Here is a 19,929-nt window from a genome sequence, read left to right on the forward strand (position 1 = left end):
AAGTTCCAGCCTTCATGGTACTTACTTTCTAGTGGAGGTGAGAGATATAATTTAAGACAAACAAAACACACCAAAAAGGTTCTATTTAGTATATTGCATAGCAGGTAGTGATAAATTATATGGAGAAGAAAATATATATAGGAGGGCAAGGGATGGTATGGAGCAGTTGTTGATACTATTATATAGCATGGTCAAAGAAGGCCTACCTAATAGAGGAGCCTTTGAGGGGTGGTCACCTGAAGGAACTAAAGGATCAAGTCCTGCTGCTACTGGAAGAAGAATATTGCAGGCAGAAGGAACAGGGAGAGCAAAGCTCTGAGGCAAGGGGATGCTTAGAGTTCCCCAAGAACATCAAGGAACTCCTGATGAATGGTACAGATTGTGTAAGCATGAGAATGTCAGGTCATAAGCATCCAGAGGTATTGCTGGACCAGAATGTTCAGCACTTTGTAGTTATAGAAACGGACTGGTTTCATTCTGAAATCTGAGAACCCAATATGGAAGAGAGGAGTGAAGTGATCTTACTTGCATTATTTTAAAAGGACAATACTAGTTTCAGGGTTTAACATAGTCAGTAAAATGGAAAGAACAGAATGTTATGAAGTTATTTTTATAGGTTAAATGAAAGGTGATAGTCTTTGACCAAGGTAGGAGTAGCACAACGAAGTAGACGAATTATACGTTCTACTTTGAAGAGAGAGATGAACATTTCCCCAGGCTGGGAATTTGTTATTTCACATAGAAAGTTCAGAAAGAATGGTTTGAGAGCATGGTTTTGGAATCAGAATATGTTTAGAATCATCTGGAGGAATCTTTAGAACACAAATTGCTGAACCCATTCCTTAGGGCTGATTTTGGTTTTGTTTTGTTTTTTCCAGAGTTTGATTCACTGGACCAGGGATGGGGTCCAATAATTTGCATTTCCAACAAGTTCCCAAGTGATATTGAGGCTGCTGGTCTTGAGACTATACTTGAGGAATGACTTTTCTAGTTTTTTTATATTATTATTAAATCATAGCTGTGTACATTAATGCAATCATGGGGCACCGTACACTGATTTTATAGACCATTTGACATATTTTTATCACACTGGTTAACATAGCCTTCCTGGCATTTTCTTAGTTATTGTGTTTAGACATTTATATTCTACGTTTACTAAGTTTCACATGTACCCTTGTAAGATGCATCATAGGTATAATCCCACCAATCACCCTCCCTTCACCCAGCCTCCTCCCTCCCTCCCCTCCCTCTGTCCCTTCCCCATATTCTTAGGTTATAACTGGGTTCTAGCTTTCATATGAAAGCCATAAATTAGTTTCATAGTAGGGCTGAGTACATTGGATACTTTTTATTCCATTCTTGAGATACTTTACTAAGAAGAATATGTTCCACCTCCATCGATGTAAACATGAAAGAGGTAACATCTCTATCTTTCTTTAAGGCTGCATAATATTCCACGGTGTATGTATACCACAATCTATTAATCCATTCATGGATTGATGGGCACTTGGGCTTTTTCCATGACTTAGCAATTATGAATTGAGCTGCAATAAACATTCTGGTACAAATATCTTTGTTATAATGTGATTTTTGGTCTTCTGGGTATATACCTAGTAGAGGAATTGTACAATCGAATGGCAGGTCTATTTTTAGATCTCTAAGTGTTCTCCAAACATCTTTCCAAAAGGAATGTACTAATTTGCATTCCCACCAGTAGTGTAGAAGTGTTCCCTTTTCTCCACATGCACACCAACATCTCTGGTCTTGGGATTTTGTGATATGGGCTAATCTTACTGGAGTTAGATGATATCTCAGAGTAGTTTTGATTTGCATTTCTCTGATGATTAAGGATGATGCGCATTTTTTCATATGTCTGAAGGTCACACGCCTGTCTTCTTCAGAGAAGTTTCTCTTCAAGTCCCTTGCCCAGCCTGAGATGGGATCACTTGTTCTTTTCTTGCTTATACATTTGAGTTCTCTGAGGATTCTAGTTATTAAACATTTGTCAGAGATATAACCTACAAATATCTTCTCCCATTCTGAGGGCTGTCTGCTTGCTTTACTTACTTGTTCTTGGCTGTGCAGAAACTTTTTAGTTTGATCAGGTCCCAGTAGTGTCTTTGTTTATTAATATTAAATCCTAGCTGTGTACATTAATGCAATCATGGGGCACCATACACTGGTTTTATAAACAGTTTGGCACATTTTCATCACACTGGTTAACATAGCCTTCCTGGCATTTTCTTAGTTATTGTGTTAAGACATTTATATTCTACATTTACTCAAGTAGTGTATTTTTGAAGCTACTTCAATTGCATGGGGGGTGGGAGGAGGTTCTCCTCATAAAATATTCACCCAGTCTGATTTCTTTACGTTTTCCCTGCACTTTCTTCTAGTATTTTTATAGTTTCATATCTTAAGTTTAAATCTTTAATCCAGTGAGAGTCTATCTTAGTCAATGTTGAAAGGTGTGGGTCCAGTTTCAGTCTTCTACAGGTTGCCAGCCAGTTCGCCCAGCACCATTTGTTAAATAGGGAATCTTTTCCCCACTGAATGTTTTTAATTGGCTTGTCAAAGATCAAATAACAGTAAGTAGTTGGGTTCATCTCTTGATTCTCTATTCTGTTCCCTTATGGCCAATCTTGATGTGGGTTAGCCCATGCCTAAATGGTGAACAGTAGTTTTGAATTTTGACTCTATTTCATATTCTGTCATAAAGAACTTTTATGAATGAGAATATTCTAAATATAATTTCTTATTCAATACATGAAAATGTGACTCAGGTACTCCCTTTTGCTTCCCTTCTGTGTTAAGTTCAATTTATCTAGATAGGATATAGACACCAACCCACTTTTTTTACCTATTTTTTATGGAAAGGGGTAGGCTTAAGAAATTAATTTGTCTTACAATTTTATATTTAATTGTCACATTTATGCTCTGGATCCCATATAATTGAACATAAATTCTTGGCACAAATTTAATTTGATAATTATTTTATCCTGAAGCATTATTATTTAAAGAAGAAACTTGTTTTTACTCCATAGAGAAATAATCTGGAGAAAAAAGTAGAGTCAATACCCATGTTTGAAAAGAGTTATAGCATATACTTGCTAAACAAAAACCAGACAAACATACCTGTATATAATGAGAACATAGTTTTGCAATAATGACTGACAGTCTACTATTTAAGAGAAGAATTTTTGATAAGAATTTTTATTAGATTGGTGCTTTATAAATATCTTAGACCATTACCTATTTTAAGAAATACATTTTAGGCTCGGTGCCCGTAGTTCAGTGGTTATGGCACCAGACACATACACCAAAGGCTGTGGGTTCGAGCCTTACCCAGGTCAGCTAAACAACTGCAACAACAACAACAACAACAACAACAACAACAAACAAACAAAAAAAAAAAAAACGGGCATTGAGGCAGGCACCTATAGTCCCAGCTGCTTGGGAGGCTGAGTCAAGAGAATCACTTAAGCCCAAGAGTTTGAAGTTGCTGTGAGCTATAACGCCACAGAACTCTACCCAGGGCAACATAGTGAAACTCTGTCTCAAAAAGAAAATAAATAAATAAATAAATACATTTTATATCATAATATAGCACACACATTATTGTTTATTTATGAATACTTTATATATGCTCACAAAATTTTATGAAATAATTCTTACCCCGAGTAAGAATTTTCTATTCTGTATTCTATCATTTTCAAAATTTCGTGTTTGACCCACTAAATCAAGAGCCAAAATGACATAGTTAAAAATATGGACTCACAAGATTGATAGGGTTGAACCTTGGCTCTGCCCCTTTCTAGCTGTGTGACCTTGATGACGTTGCTTAACCTCTCTCTCTCCATCATCAGTAAAATGGGGATAGTATACTATATCAGAAGGCAGTTCTCTGGATAAAATGAGCTGAAGGACTTAGAATGGTGACTAGCTCATAGTGAGCATTATGAAAGTATTAGTATTACTATTGTTTTTACAACCCACTAATTCCTTGAGGTTTGAAATAATACTTCTTTGGATAACTAAGACTAACTCACTTGTCACCACTTTACCTTCCAATACATACAAATCAGTACATTAAATCAAACTTCTTCAGAGGCAAATTTATTTTTATTTATTTATTTTTTTTATTTTGGGACAGAATCTCACTATGTCACCCTGGGTAGAGTGCTGTGGCGTCACAGCTCACAGCAACCTCTAACTCTTGGGCTTAAGCGATTCTCTTGCCTCAGCCTCTCAAGTAGCTGGGACTACAAGTGCCCGCCACAACTCCTGGCTATGTTGTTATTGTAGTAGTCATTTTTGTTTGGCAGGCCTGGGCCGGTTGGAACCCTCCAGCCTCGGGATATGTGGCTGGCACCCTCGCTGCTGAGCTACAGGCACTGAGCCATTCAGAGGCAAATTTAATAAGTATTTTTGTTTTTTAGGGAGGATGAAATACTTCCATTTCTTTCTAAACCCCTAGTATGTTCTTTTAAAATGTAATTGTAAGTCATTGGGAGAGACAAAGTATGATCACTTGAAAATCTAGACAATAAAAGGAATATCCTCCCTGAGATGATGTTTTATTCATTGGTACAATGCATGTAGTGTATTCTCAAAAACTATTTGTTTGAAATGAGCAGAAACCTGAATAGAAAAGTTTTCAAGGAGACCAAGTGATTCATATAGATAATCAATAACTTTATAATTTACAAAGATTTTTATGTTGCTTAATTCTGTAATCCAAAATGTACCATATGGAATATTAAATTGATAAATATAACTGTGAGACCCTTGGAAGATCACAATGTACATGTAGTAGTTAAAATGTGTAAAAAAATAGCCTCAAATTGTAGTGGTTGAAATGCAATATAATTGTGCTGATCAAACAAAACAGTCTTAAGTGGATTTTTAGGTGCAGAAAGGACACCCTCAGTTATAGGCAGTTATTCAGGGCTCCGTGGTGAGTCTGCCATCTTCAAGCTTGGCTGGAAAGTCACCCTAGTAATATCTATTCTAGCTCCCTGCGGTGGTGGGGTGAAGAGATTGGAGGGGTGACAAGTGGGATTTAGGGTTAGGAGGGACCTAACCTGTTACATGTGGCCTCCCTCTTAACTATCATTTTTCAGAATTCTGTTACACAGTCGTGCTCAACTGCAAAGAAAGCTGAGATATGTGGTCTGATCCTGGGCCCAGGAAGAAAAGAGAGAACAAATTTTGATAACTAATAGCAGATTCTGCCAAACATAATGAAGTTTTACTATAAAAATCTTTCTTGAGCACAGTTTAGTTCAATGTTTCTTTAAAGGCATTTAGCAGGGACCCCTTGTTTTTCTCTCTTAGTTAACACATTACAGTAAACAACACACTTTGGGAAAAGACTGTTATCAGGAGACCATCAAATCCCATAATGAAAACAAGTTTAAATTTTCCAAGAGTGGTAAGAGAGACATATTTTTTTTTTACTTTTTAAAATTGGTAATTATGACACAAATACCAAAAACAGCATATAACAGATATAAAATTAACTTTGTCAAGCAAACCCGCTTTCATAGTCAGCTAGGAAGCAGAGCTTCACAGCTTCTCCCAATTATAACTTTCTCACATCCCGCAAAAGTAAAGTCTGCCTTGAATTCTGATAATCTTTTCTTATTTCTCCTTACAGCCCAAGTGGACCTAACATAACTTAGTTGTGCCTGTCTACATATATATCTTTGCATCTCATTGAATCTCTCTTCTCCTCCCCCTTTTTAATTCTTTCCTTCCTAGTAATATATTGGTTAGGAAAACAGGCCACCTGACATAAAAATTCTAGTCTTGTCTTTTGAGAATTGCATCTCCACAGTGAGGATTAATAATTTCTTTGTCCTTGAAATTCCTGTAAATCAGGAGTTGCATATATTCATCAGTCTTTGGTAAGAGTCCTTCATAGAAGGTGTGTTCCTCATCAGGAAGTAATAATGTATGGTTGTCGCTTTTTGTAAGCTTAGCTATCATTGATGGTCAATGCCTAGACACTTTATCATTTAGAAGATATAAAGTGGCAACATTCCAAGTCTATCATCCTTCCTCATTTATATGTGGAACTACTCTATTAGGAGAACTTTTACGCCAACTGCTGTTTAATTACCTATAATTCATTCTGTATGGAGAAGGCAGGAAAGATGCAGTTTTCAAAATAACTCTTTATTTATTTTAACTCTTACTGACCAGGTTTCGAAATAAGTTTTCTTAGCAGTTTTTACCACATGTGAATTTTTTGTGTCATGAAATCGTAGATTTAAACATATGTCATCTCAGTAATAATTTATATTAATGTTAAGGTTGTCCTAGTAGTAATCTTCTTAAATGCGTTCTATAAATACTTCAATAAAGACCTTGGCGGTCTTTGTTAGCTTCCTTGCTATATGACATATCAGCATGTTTTGGGCTCATCTTGGGCATTTTCATAGACAGATTTGGAATCAGTTATTTTCTAAAAAGTCCTGCCTTATTTCAGTAGAAATGGCTCTCTACACAATAAGAGCTGTAGAGATGCTCACTCTTACGGGGTCCACTGTAGATGAAACTTTGAATTATGTATTATCATTTGCTTTATTTTGAAGATGATATAAAAATAGGTTTATAATGATGCTTCCAATTCAAATTCAGAACTATAGGAGTTCATTTAAGTTCTATAATATCTATATATCTTATTTTTCCATGCTAAGAATCAAGTTTATCAAAGGCAGTAAAGGTAATAGAAATATAATGTATCTCATTTTGATATTTATTCTATTCCACGTAACAGAAAATATTCTCGGAATAATAATACCTGTGCTACCACCAATATGAGTATTTTAAAACTCAAATATTTTCACATACATTTTCCTCACATTTTTACATTTTTGTTTTGTCTTTGAGAGAAAATGCTCATATGTCTTCAAAGCATATAGCCTTTACATCAATTTTACGTGAGAAGTTGGCTCATTCTGAGTCTTTAGACTGATGCCTTTCTAGCCAATGTGGATGTCTAAAACTCTGTCCTAAGAAAGGAATTGTAGAAACAATATTTGTTGTATTATTGCATGTTATTAATGGTTTATCTGTGATCATTTTATTTTATTTTCAATTGAAATGTAATTATACACATTTATGGGGTACAGTGTGATGTTTTGCTATATGTATACATTGTTTAATGATCAAATCAGAGTATTTAGCCTATTCATCACCTCATAAATTTAGCATTTCTTTGTGGTAGCATTTCAAAATCCTTTCTTCTAGCTATTTTGATGTATACAGTATGATATTGTCACCTATAATCACCCTAATGTGCACTAGAGCCCCAGAACTTCTTCCTCCTCACTGTAATTTTATACCAACTGATGGATCTCTCTACTGCTCCTCCCCACCACCCCCACCCCCAGCCTCTGGTAAACACTAGTCTGCCCTCTGCTCCTATGAGATCAACTTCTTTAGGTTCTACATATGAGTGAAATCCTGTGACATTTGTCTTTCTGTACCTGGCTTATTTCACTTAATATAATGTCCTCTGGGTTCATCCATGCTGCTGCAAATAATAGGATTTTATTTTGTGTGTGTGTGGCTAAATGGTGTTCCATTGTGTGTATACACCACACTTTATTTATCCATTCATCCATTGATGGATACAAGTTGATTCCACATCTTGGCCTTTGTTAATAATGCTGCAATAAACATGGAATGCTGAAATCTCTTCATTTGGTTGTATACCAAATAATGTGATGCTGGATTATACAGTATTTCTATTTTCATTTTTTGAGGAACTTCCACATTGTTTTCTTCAATGACTGTACTAATTACATTCTCTCCTTTCTCTAGATCCATGACAGCATTCGTTATTTTTTGTCCTTTTGATAATAACCATTCTAATTGGGATGAGGTGATTTTGATTTGCATTTCCCCCATGATTAGTATTGTTGAGCATTTTTTCATATACCTTTTGGCCATTTGTATGTATTCTTTGGAGAACTATCTATTCAGGACATTTGCCCATTTATCTATGGTCTTTATAATTAAAAGTCAGCTTTATTAGAGGTAAAATGTTTGGATCGTGGGAGCTTTTTTGTGTGTGTATCTTTATTATATTTCTACATTTTCCTTCGGCATAAAATTTTCCTGCCAAAAAGTATAGTAACAATATGATTTCATTTTCTTTATAAACCATCTGGTGTTCTTGTCTTGATACTCAAAGAATTTTTTTCCTCTTCCTTAAAACTTAATTTTGCTGGGATATGTCTCAGTATTAGTAATTCTAACTTACCATTTCAGTAACTAGTTTTAAATATTTTCTTCATTTTTATTGCAAAGTTTTCTTGAATCTTCTTGTTAAGTTCCTTGTTCTTCTTTGGTTTTCTTTTTTATGAAATTCTATGCATATGACATCTATTTTGCACCTCACTTCACTATTTGCCAGTTTTTGTCAAATTCTCTAATTAATCTCTCCTTTAATGCTTTTTATTTTGATTTCTTCTTTATCTTTTTGTTTCCCTTTAGGCATTTTTGATGTGGTTTATTTCTTAGGTTATAGATTCATTTTCATTTATTAAAATGTTTTTATTTTTAATTATTTACTAATTTGTATCACTTGATTTTGAGTTTTTCTGATTCTTATTTATGTTTTCCTTTTATGGCACATGTCATTTCCTAAATAATGTTTAATAATTCTTTTTGAAAGCATAGTTCCTATCTGTTCTGTATGCCTTTCCTTTTGCTGTACTGCCTATTTGAGATGTTATTCTACCCTTTATTCTCTTTTCCTTAGACTATCCTTTTGCAGAATTTGAATTTGATCTCTATTGCTGCCAATTTTTCCCTGAAATCAGTTTCTGTAAATTTTTAGGACTGTATTTTAGGATGGTTTTTTCCCTCATTTCATTTTATTGTTTCACTGTTCTCTCTTTTTCTTTTTCTTATTTCCTTCCTTCCTTGCTTTCTTTCTTTTCTTTCTTTTGACAAAATAAGCAGCAACAGCTTACTTTGTGAGATTTACTGGTTCCCATTTCCTTCCCCACTTTGCTTACTAGTCCTTTTTTTCTTTCCTTTTTCTTTTTTCATTACTGTTTTTCTCAGTTTAGAAATTCTTCTCACTTCTTTCTCTTTAGTAGGATGGTGGAGGAGGGCAATGGTGTGTCCTGGAGGGGAGCTGTGGCTTCTAATGTTAAGAGTCCATTGGATGCAGACGGCATCAGCTCTCACCATCTCTCCAAGGATCCCTATATCCTCTGGCTTTGAGACTGCTCAGACACCTCCAATTCTGGTGACTTTGGATCTGTCAGGTGCTCTGTTGTTGCGTTCTGCTTTCTCTGCTCACATGGTAGCTATTTGAGATGTTATTCTATGCTTTATTCTCTTTTCCTTAGACTGTCCTTTTGCAGAATTTGAATTTGATCTCTATTGCTGCCAATTTTTCTCTGAAATCAGTTTCTGTAAACTTTTAGGGCTGTGTTTAAGGATGGTTTTTGCTTTGTTTCTTCTACTCACAGGTCCGGTAGCTTCCATCACTGGTCCCACCTGCTTCCAGTGTGGGGTTTGTGGAGACGGGTTGACAATTGTACTGAGCACAGGGCCCATGTGTTTCTTGCTTTGCTCCTCTTATTGCACTGGGTGTATAAAGAACACTTTTCCCCTTCTGTAACCATCTCTCAGAATCTCTGAGAAATGCTTGAAACATACAAGACACGAGCAACAATTTTTCAGGCCTTTACTTTTCACCTCTAGAGGTTTTCTTACTCCTTGCCAACCTTTGAGAATCAGGGTTTTTATTTCATTAAAATTTTTCTTGCAAAGCATTTCAGGTGTGTATGTCTGTGTGCACATGTGTGTACATCTGTATCTGCGTGTCTGTGTAAACTTTTAACCCTATTTTTCCAAATGAGAAAACTAAAGTTTTTGGAGTATGAATCCATGTTTGCCTTTAGAAACAGTAGAGCTACTGACAATAGGGCTAATCAGCTAAATGAGAAAGAGACCATCTCAAAATTATCAGGTAAACCCTGTAATGGAATAAAGACATTGGATTTCTCTAACTGATGGGAGCTGACAAGGCCAGGCCTGGGAGTCATGCTCGTCCCCAGACAAGAAGTTTGCAGAGTGACTTAAATTCACAGGTAACTGAATTTATCAGAGGCTTTATTAAACTGTGGTTAACAGTTCAGTGATAGTGAGTAAAATAACAAATTACACCTTCTTGATCTGATTTATTAAAAATGTACAAAAAAAATAGAAAAATTAGTTGAGCATGGTGGCTTGTGCCTATAGTCCCAATTACTAGGAGGCTGAGGCAAGAGGATTGCTTGAGCCCAGGAGTTTGAGGTTGCTGTGAGATGTGACGGTGCCACTACCTTCCAGCCCAGATGACAGAGTGAGACCAGGTCTCAAAAAAAAAAAAGAAGTCACAGGACACAATTATAAGAGAGTGTACCTAACAAATGCAATCAGTATAAGCTAATTCTTTGTACCCTCAGGGAACCCCTAACAGTAAAAGAAAAAGTCCTATCTAAATTATCTTTTATATGGGTTGTTATATTTTGTATATTTTAACTGAAACTCATTTGTTGATATGTTTCATTAATTTAATGATGTGTTATATTATTCTGGAAAATTCCATCTATATTTTATAGGAAATATATGAAAATTAGAGAAAAAAATTTTTTTAGCAGATATATATACCTATAGCAAACTTTTACCTTCAGGCAATATGGTTATAATACAGAATTTTCTGCTATTGGCAGCCTACAAAAATCCAGTCTTATTTCCCAGGAAGAACCAAATTATCCTACATAGCAAATGTTTGTTATTTTCCTGCTGTGTGCTAGACATAAGTACAAGGTTCACAATGTCTACGAAAATTCAAACATGGAATCTCTAAATAGTCTACAGGCAGGAATGCACACATATCAATAAATGTACAACTGTAGTGAAAATGTCTGCTAGGTGATGTGATTCCATTTAATATGGATCCAAGAAAGCCAATGGAAGCTCACGGAAGGGACATCTTTGTTTCATTTTGAGGGCTACAAGCACAAGTCTATAGGTCAGGCAAGTTTTCTGCTAGAGAGAACAAAGATGTGAGGGCATAATGTCACGGGGCAGGACTGAATTTAGAGGCAAGTGCTAAGGTAGTTAGACTATCTAGTCTCATAAAGGGTCTTATGTAATTGGTTCTTATTGGTCATCTTTTTCTCTGGCAAATAAACTTTAGCTATATAACCTAAATTTTTGCCATGCAACTGATCCAAAGTTGACTTGGAGTTAGTTATCTACATATCATCTTCCCATTTCTATATTTTACAAAATTTACAATTATGTCTTTGTATAATCACTCTAGAGAAGAGGAAGTCCATATTTGTATTTCAGAAGACTCATCCCAATTAAAATAATGATCCAGATATAAGCCTTCTTTCTCTTCTCTTTTTTCTTATCTCCATCCTAATTACTGTGGCAAATTATTTTGCAAACATTCTATAAGTAGCTAATGGAAAGAAATCTGGGGAAACACTAACACTAAACTTCCTATAAATAGATAATAGAATAATGAGAAACACTAGTCTATCAGTTGTTAGCAGTACCAGGACTATTTATATCAGGGGGAGTGTAAAAATATTTCCTGAGATTAGGTTGGATGGTATCTGCAGATTTCAGTTATCCATGCTGCCATCTGCATGTTTCTGCAAATAAAGAGTTAGGAGGAAAGTTAGCTGCAATGTTGGTTTCTACATATTAATTTCTAGCAACTGTCAAGGTCTATATGGTATGAACAGTGGATGAGGCTCAAGAGGATATTTTAAAACTGGTATTCTAAGAGCTCACAAATCCATTTAAGGGAGCAGGGAGAGGGGAGGAGGACGAGAGGAGGTTATGGTGTATGGCACAACTCTTGGGAGTGGGACACAATTATAAGGGGACTTTGCCAAACAAATGCAAACAGTGCAATTCTTTGTACCCTCGATTAACCTGAAACAATAAGAAAAAAGCTTCAATGGGGTGGGGGAGGAAACCATGTCCAGTAGACTTACACTGTGAGATCTGAGGAGGGATATTCTTAAATCTCATCAAATTACACCCCATCCCCATCCTTTGTCTCCTGGTTTTAGATGCAGAGCTTATGTAGAGTATCAACTACCTAAGTGAGTTGTTCATGTTACATAGTAATTTGTGTATATATTTTATTTTTTCTTTTATGTGATGTATTAGACTAAGCAGGTCCATAAGCCCTTCTAACATATTCACATGTTTCAGGCATTAATTGATCATAAACTAGAAATGCAGCAGAGCTCTCATGGGGAATATTTACCAAGGCACTTTGTTTTCTTTTATTGACAAATCATTAGGTTTTACTCCTTATGAGAACAAACATTCAAATTAATTGGTAAGATATTAATAAGGTATTGGTGAGCAATTAGCATGGGATTCATGTATAGATAATTAAGAATAATTGCTGGGTTTTCATGGCCCTCCTTGATTATCTAGAAACAATTCGATACATTTAAGTGTAACATTAATAAGAACTGACAGAGCATCCAAATATGGAGTCCCCGGGATAGTAAATGTGTTTCAGTGGTTCAAACTTTTTCCAAGGAGGAGAAAAATGTGTAGCTTTTTTTCATGTATATTTCAGTGCAATCCAACATTGTCGTTTGATTGATAGCCAAGATTCGGTTTTATGAGTTGTGTTCTTACTACAAAATCTGAAAGGGTAAAGGAAATAAAAAATAAATAAGACATCCCAAATATAGAATTGGTGATTTGTTGGTCTTAATCCAGAGGCTCTTATTTCTCCTGTGGCTTAAGAATCTATGGGCCTCTTTAGATTTGGGGGCTCTGTTGGCGTGTGGCAAACATATTTAATGGTATTCATTAAAAATATGCTATGTATAACTTACATGAAGAATTTCAAGGAGTGACATGAGAAGTATGTCCCCTGTTCTAACATAACCTGAACAAGTTTCTAAAGAAAGTTAAGGGCAGGGAAATGAAGAAACAAAGAATGACAAGGGGCGGGCATAGCATGTGCATGTACGTTTAGAAGGAAGTCTACAGAGGACATTCCGAGCACAGGTGGAAGGCTGCTCAAAAGAGAAGAAAAGAATCTGGCATTACTAGAAAAGACTATGTAAGAAGTTAAGAAGTGTTCTAAGGAAGGTGAGGGACAGGGCATAGAGGACAGTCTAAATAAGACTGTTCAAGTAGGAAGAGCTTGAAGGCCCACTGTGGGGAGATCAGTTGGGTAAGATTTGGCAGGCAAGTATGTCTCAATAGCATTCTGTGAGCTGAGGCTGTTAGAGGACATGTGGACTCAAGGGTATTGTAACATTCATGGAGGATCTTTAGGGTTCACATTTCTACATTAATTTTGCTGAAAGGGCAACAATGTGCCCTATAGATCAAAGGGGCACTCAAATAAGAAGAAAGTTCTGGTATATTGGCAATATTAATTTCATAATTCTCTCTCTACACCTGTTTGTTCCAGATTTTTAAAAATTTTTTTCTCAGGCGGCACCTGTGGCTCAAGGAGTAGGGCGCCAGTCCCATATGCTGGAGCTGGCGGGTTCAAACCCAGCCCCAGCCAAAAAAAAACACACACACACAAAAAAAATTTTTTTTTCTCTTTGAAATGTTCTGTGATTATTTCTGTTGAAGTAGACTATCTGAGGTTACAGGGACAGGGCCTTCATTTAATATTCAAAATGTACAGTTCTCTAACTTTGTGACAGATTATTTGAGAGTTCAGTGTGAGTTTAAATGATGACAGTTATCTTTATGTGCTTAACGGTACATGAGAGATAAAAATGTAGCCTTCAAGAAAATAGAAAAGGAAAGAATTATCAGGTGGAAAAAAATACAAAACAACTTACAATGAATCACAGAATGACTTTATTTTGTAAGTGTTATGTTTAACACTCTCTGTGGTCTGTTCCCTGTAGTTATTATATATGTACCTACTTGTATACAAATAATGATGATAATTTGTCACCTAACCAGGGGGCTATCTATGCCTGCTCTTTGATTTTCATAGTCATGTGACCCACACACAATGCAGAGAAGAACTCGCCATCTACTGAGGTCCTCCTTGAGCTCAAGGATGTGTGCTGAAGACTCACAGGTGCGGCCCTGCCTCCTTAATGAAAATTGCTTCCAGTTCCAGTACAATATAACAGGTACGGTTAAAATGTATGACCCCGTGGTTTTCCCTGAACACTAATGAGAGAATGCTTGTGTGTATTTTCACTCTTGGGATGAAGGTCAGAGAGTAGAATGTAAGTGTATCACATAGAAAGCTGAGGACTTGACATTTCCAGTATCCCCTCCTAGAAAGAAATGCCCACTCTTGGCACATAGATTCGGCAAGACCACCTAAAATCTTTGCATTAAAAGATACTTAAAAAGATTGGGCGATGTTTCAGTGTTATTGTGAATTAAGCCATGATAAACTGAAACAGAAAGAAAGTAACAATGGATACCATTGAAAGAAGTATATAATCATACTGTTCAGGGTTTGCCTCTTTCGTGGCTTTTATTAATTCAGAAACTCCAACTTGTGGTGACTTTCTCTATAGATTTCTGTGAGGATGAATGGTAAACCTGACCTGTTGGGCACCAAGAATCACATTAACTTAGTTATTCAGCAGTTTTCCAATGTTCAAGTTTTTTCCTGGGCACCACAGTGCTAAGTTTCTAAAACCAGAGAACTGCTGCATTGATCTGCTACTGGCCATTCACTATAGCAACAGATACACAAAAAGTACCGCAAAATGTGGAATCAGTTAAGTCCCAGCATTGAGTTCAATACTGACAACCAAAGCACCACATGCCTACAGAGGGGCAAAATACTTGCCTTTTCTGGGGTTGGGGGGGTGGGGAATTCACCACTGCAGCCACTTTAGCACTGCTAAGATTTCTCATGTACCCTGTTTCCCCGAAAATAGGACATCCTCCAGAAATAAGACGTACTTACAGGAAAGATAAGACGTCCCCTGAAAATAAGACCTAGTGCATCTTTGGGAGCACACCTTAAAATAAGACACTGTCTTATTTTTGGGGAAACAGAGTAGAAAACCTCATGGTGAATTCTGTAGGGCTCTCTTTATGGGTAAAAGATAACTGTATGTTTGCCATTTTTCTTTAGATAAAAGATATCTAGTTTTATAGCCATTTTTTCAGAAACACAATAAAATTTGCTTTATTGCCAGAGCCTATCTTTAAAAAGCTAATTTTACTACACATAAATGTGTAATTTCTATTAAACTCTTAGATAATCTACCAAATATGAAAAATATCCTTAAAGAGGTTCACTTTGTATATGATCAAGAATCTTCTTTTTTATCTTCACCACCACCAAGTGTTATTTAAAAATCAAATAAATTATGGGATAATTTATTCTAACTCTCCACTGTCCAGTTTGTAAATGTGACCAGTCAAATCTACAAAACCTTTAATAAAATAATTTGAAAAACATCATTTCTGTAATAGTCCAAATCGTTCTGTATGTTTTTCCCTCTTTGCTTTATGGGTTGTCTCTCCTGGCTACACTGTATCAAATGTACCAGATGGTTTAGATGATTGAATTTATACTTTAAAAATATTTCAAGTTTTCATGGAAGACTGGCATCTTAGTCTGTTGATGCTATCATAACAAATTACCATAAACGTGATAGCTTAAATCAATTGACATTTATTTCTAACAGTTTCAGATGCTGGAAATTCTGGGATCAAGGTGCTGGTAGATTTAATGTCTGGTGAGGGCCTGCTCCTTCCTTACAGACGGCCCCTTCTTGCTTCTCCTCACAGGATGAAAGGGGAAGACAAGCTGCCTTGGGCCTCTTTTATAGAAAGGACTAATCACATTCTTGAAGGTTTCACCTTCATGATCAAATAAACTCTCAAAGTCCCCACCCCCTCAAACCTTGATAGTTAGGATTTCAATGGATAAATCTTGGTGGACACAAACATTTAAAGCATAGCAACTGGACTAATTTCTGGCTTGCTTTCCCCCTCAATAACCCCCAACAAGTATTTGATTCCAAGATAGTTTTTCTTTACCATCCTGGTCAGTGTCTCCACCCCGACCCCAGCCAACTATGATATGGTTTCTAACAACCCATTTGGCTCTTTATTGCCAGGAAATCAACTTAAGAAGGTAACCCACTTTTCTTTGTTTACATAGTTTTTTTGTTTTTTGTTTTGCAATAAAAGAATTATATCAAAGACTTGTATTTTGTTCATATGACTATAATTTTGCAACTCCCTGTGGGTGATCCTATGCCTGTAGAGTGGAGCACGTGCCAGCTGAGTGAAAATGCCACCTGTGGTCAAGGTGTCAGGACCCGCCTGCTTAGCTGTGTGCGCAGTGACGGCAAGCCAGTCACCATGGACCAATGTGAACAGGTAATTTGGTTGCATTTGTAACCAAATGTGCCCAAGGCTTTGTTTTTCTTAATATCATTCTGCAACTTCCACTGTGTTTGAAAGAGATCACAGACTCGGATTTCTTCTCATCTCAGCTTAGGTTTGGTTTGAACTCTATAAGTATGGAGTTATAGTTTACTAGTTTGAACTTAGTCAAATAACTGGGAAAGGTCATTTTGTACTGAGGAAAAGGGTTCATATACATATATTTTTACTACTTCTAAAAGATTACTTTACCATACTTTATCAAACTCTTGGCATCGGGTGACTTTAACATTTAGATATGACTTTTTGTATAGGTCAGGCGATTCATTTGCATATGTGATAAACACTATTCCTCGAATATATGATGAACGTGAGTGCTGAGATTAGAGAACTGTTTATTTGCTTAGCAAATGATTGCAAGATAAATAGCACAGGTATATCTTTTCAATTTATGTTGTAATGCCTTTCTATCAAGTTAGAGTTCTGAATTTTTGTAATTTTATTACCTTCCATTTTCTTTCCCTTGACAAACTATATGGAGTTGGAACAAAAAAGCTATACTCAGACCTGTTCCACACAAGTTGGCATTTCCTTCCCAATGTATAAATGAAAAGCACTGTGGAGACAGTTTAACAGAAGTAAAGATGCTATCATGCTGTAAGAATCACTGAAACAATCTTTGGAACAAATTGGAAATGCGGACAAATTAGCTCATGTTTCTGCAGAAAATTCTTTAACAAACTGGCAAAATGAAAATTGGTGCCATTTCTGTTAAGACAGGTGGAATACATAAGCAGAAATAAAAACAAGACAGAAACTTCTTCATATCCTGACTTAACTTTATCAGGTAGTGTCACAACATGCTTTATAAACATGGCTATAAACAACAGTATAGCCACAGACCAGGATGTCAACCCTGATACCAGCATGTCTGGAACTGGATTTCCATTTGGGGAAATTCTGAAACTGACTATGTTATATGTGTAGGGCAGTGTGCCAACTACCAAGTATCAGTGATTTAACATCTTAAAGGTCAGGCAATTAAGTTCGCAAACTCATCCTGAATATCACTATGTCACCTTCAAGGTACTTCCCTTGGGGAGCTATGCACCAATGCCATCAACCTTCCCCAAAGAGCTATGTAGCACTTTTTCTGGGAAGAGTTTGTGAAGTGAATTGTCAGAGCTTGTACGACTGCTCTGATGACCATTCCAGGAAGAGAGTTCCAAAATTGCTTTGAAGGGTGGGCTAAGCCCTCCTGTCAGTGCATAACTTCCCAAGGGGAGTACATCAAAGGTGATTGTAGTGATATTCAGCAATGAGGTATGTAGCAGTTTTTCTAGAATGAGTTCACAAACTTAATTGTCCAGCCTCATATTTCATTTAATCGAACTTTCAGGAAAAAATCAATCAATAATGAATCTGTAATTCCAGATAAGTAAAAATCTTCCATTTATTGTGTATAATATTTTCTTTTGATACAAAGAAAGATATAAGTATTTACTAATAGAAAATAAGTTTTCCAAATCTGCTTTCCAAATAGTACATGCCCAATAAATATTTTCATAATATTCAGTTTAAAGAAGTTCTAGATTATAAACCTACCTAAAATATCCATGTATCTTGGATCCCATTGTGGTCATTTCTGTCTTACCCACTTGGCAAGTGATCATGTTCTAATTATTACTTTGAGCTTGAGGTGAATATTGCTAACATTTAATGTGTCAAGTGAAAGTTTTCTAGGAAAGCACACAAATAGTGTCATGTTTCCTACACAGGGGCTTGCATTGTTCTTTCTGTGTTTCTTAGGTGATTTATTCTTTTTCTAAGACATCTTCTACCTTGACCATTAGAAAATTTGTACATTTTGCTTAAATGCTAATTTCAAAGAGAACAAGAAGAAAACAAACTATCGCCAACTTATTCCATGATTAAGACTATGACTGTATTTATAGCATGGTTGTCCTTTTTATGAACTTCAGATAAGTTGTTGGTTTTAGTTTTATTCCTATTTGTTTTTTAGCCTAGGTAGGTTTGAGTTTTGGCCTTCTAATGTATGTTTGACCCATCCAGAATTACAAGTAGCACTGAAGTAGGTTTGAGTTTTGGCCTTCTATGTATGTACGTTTGACCCATCCAGAATTACAAGGAGCACTGAAGTTTCTTTCTGTTTCTTTGCTGTCTGAGCAAAAACTCAGATCTCTATGTCAGGCCACCTCTTACTTGGCTAGTACCCTAATGACCAGTCTATTTGGTCTATTCTAGAGTTTAGAATCTTTTAAGAACTGATTTGGGCTGGCAACGTTTTATTTTTTGAAGTAAAACCACCATTTTTTATGATTACTGCCAATTTACATAAGAAAGGATATTTTTTCCCACCAAAATTTGAAAAGGTTATTATCATAGGCTAAATAAATGGCAGTCTCTCCCATAAAAGACAGAGATTTGACTTGATAGTGATATTATTTCTCTAAAGAAGGCAGTCTCTCCCATAAAAGACAGAGATTTGACTTGATAGTGATATTATTTCTCTAAAGAAGTCATATTTCGGGCAGCGCCTGTGGCTCAGTGAGTAGGGCGCCAGCCCCATGTGCCGAGGGTGGCGGGTTCAAACCCGGCCCCGGCCAAACTGCAACCAAAAAATAGCCGGGTGTTGTGGCAGGCGCCTGTGGTCCCAGCTGCTCGGGAGGCTGAGGCAAGAGAATCGCGTAAGCCCAAGAGTTAAGAGGTTGCTGTGAGCCGTGTGACGCCACGGCACTCTACCTGAGGGCGGTACAGTGAGACTCGGTCTCTACAAAAAAAAAAAAAAGAAGTCATATTTCTTTTCCATTTGCAGCGTAATTTGGAGAAGCCCAAGAGAATGAGCATTCCCTGCTTGGTTGAATGTGTGGTCAACTGTCAGCTCTCAGGGTGGACGGCTTGGACAGAGTGCTCACAGACCTGTGGCCGTGGAGGTATTTGGGCTCACTAAGTTTCTCACAGAATAAAATACTTTAGTCTTTTACAAACTACTCTTGTAGGCCATAGCTTGATAAATGGCATAAGGCATAGTGGCCAACTAACGGCAACATGAAGCTGACCTGGGGGCTGGGAATCAGTACTGGCCTTATAGCAGTTCAGGAGGACAAGGCAGAGGTGACAGAACCGACCTAAGAATAGTAGCAGACTCCAGAGGGGCTGCTGGACCTGTGGGAAAATGTATATTCAATATGTTACAATCTCAACCAGTTGAGAAACATGTTGGCCTCAGTAGTTTTGGCCAGAATTATATATGCGGTCAGGCAATTAAATTAGCTTTGTGGACTCATCCTAGAAAAAGTGCTGCATACCTCATTGCTGAATATCATCACTACATTCACCTTTGAAGTACTTCCCTTGGCCATCTGATGACCACAGTGATATTCAGCAATGAGGTATGTAGCACTTTTTCTAGGGTGAGTTTGTGAACTTAATTGTCAGACCTTATATGACAACATCTCTGATGGCCATTCCAGAAAAAGAGTTCCAAAATTGCTTTTAGGTGTG

General features: G+C 36.5%; 1 protein-coding gene across 1 annotated transcript in view; it reads left to right on the plus strand.

Moving 5' to 3' along the window:
• Positions 1 to 19,929, plus strand: part of THSD7B (thrombospondin type 1 domain containing 7B) — a 1,036,041-nt gene that overhangs the window by 929,076 nt on the left and 87,036 nt on the right. Inside the window, exons 18-20 of the mRNA XM_053597329.1 lie at positions 14,030 to 14,171; positions 16,283 to 16,398; positions 19,241 to 19,358. Of these exons, the coding sequence (XP_053453304.1) occupies positions 14,030 to 14,171; positions 16,283 to 16,398; positions 19,241 to 19,358 (376 nt within the window). The remainder of the gene's footprint in view (positions 1 to 14,029; positions 14,172 to 16,282; positions 16,399 to 19,240; positions 19,359 to 19,929) is intronic.

This window comes from Nycticebus coucang, chromosome 7, assembly GCF_027406575.1.
Source record: "Nycticebus coucang isolate mNycCou1 chromosome 7, mNycCou1.pri, whole genome shotgun sequence".
NCBI lineage: Eukaryota > Metazoa > Chordata > Mammalia > Primates > Lorisidae > Nycticebus > Nycticebus coucang.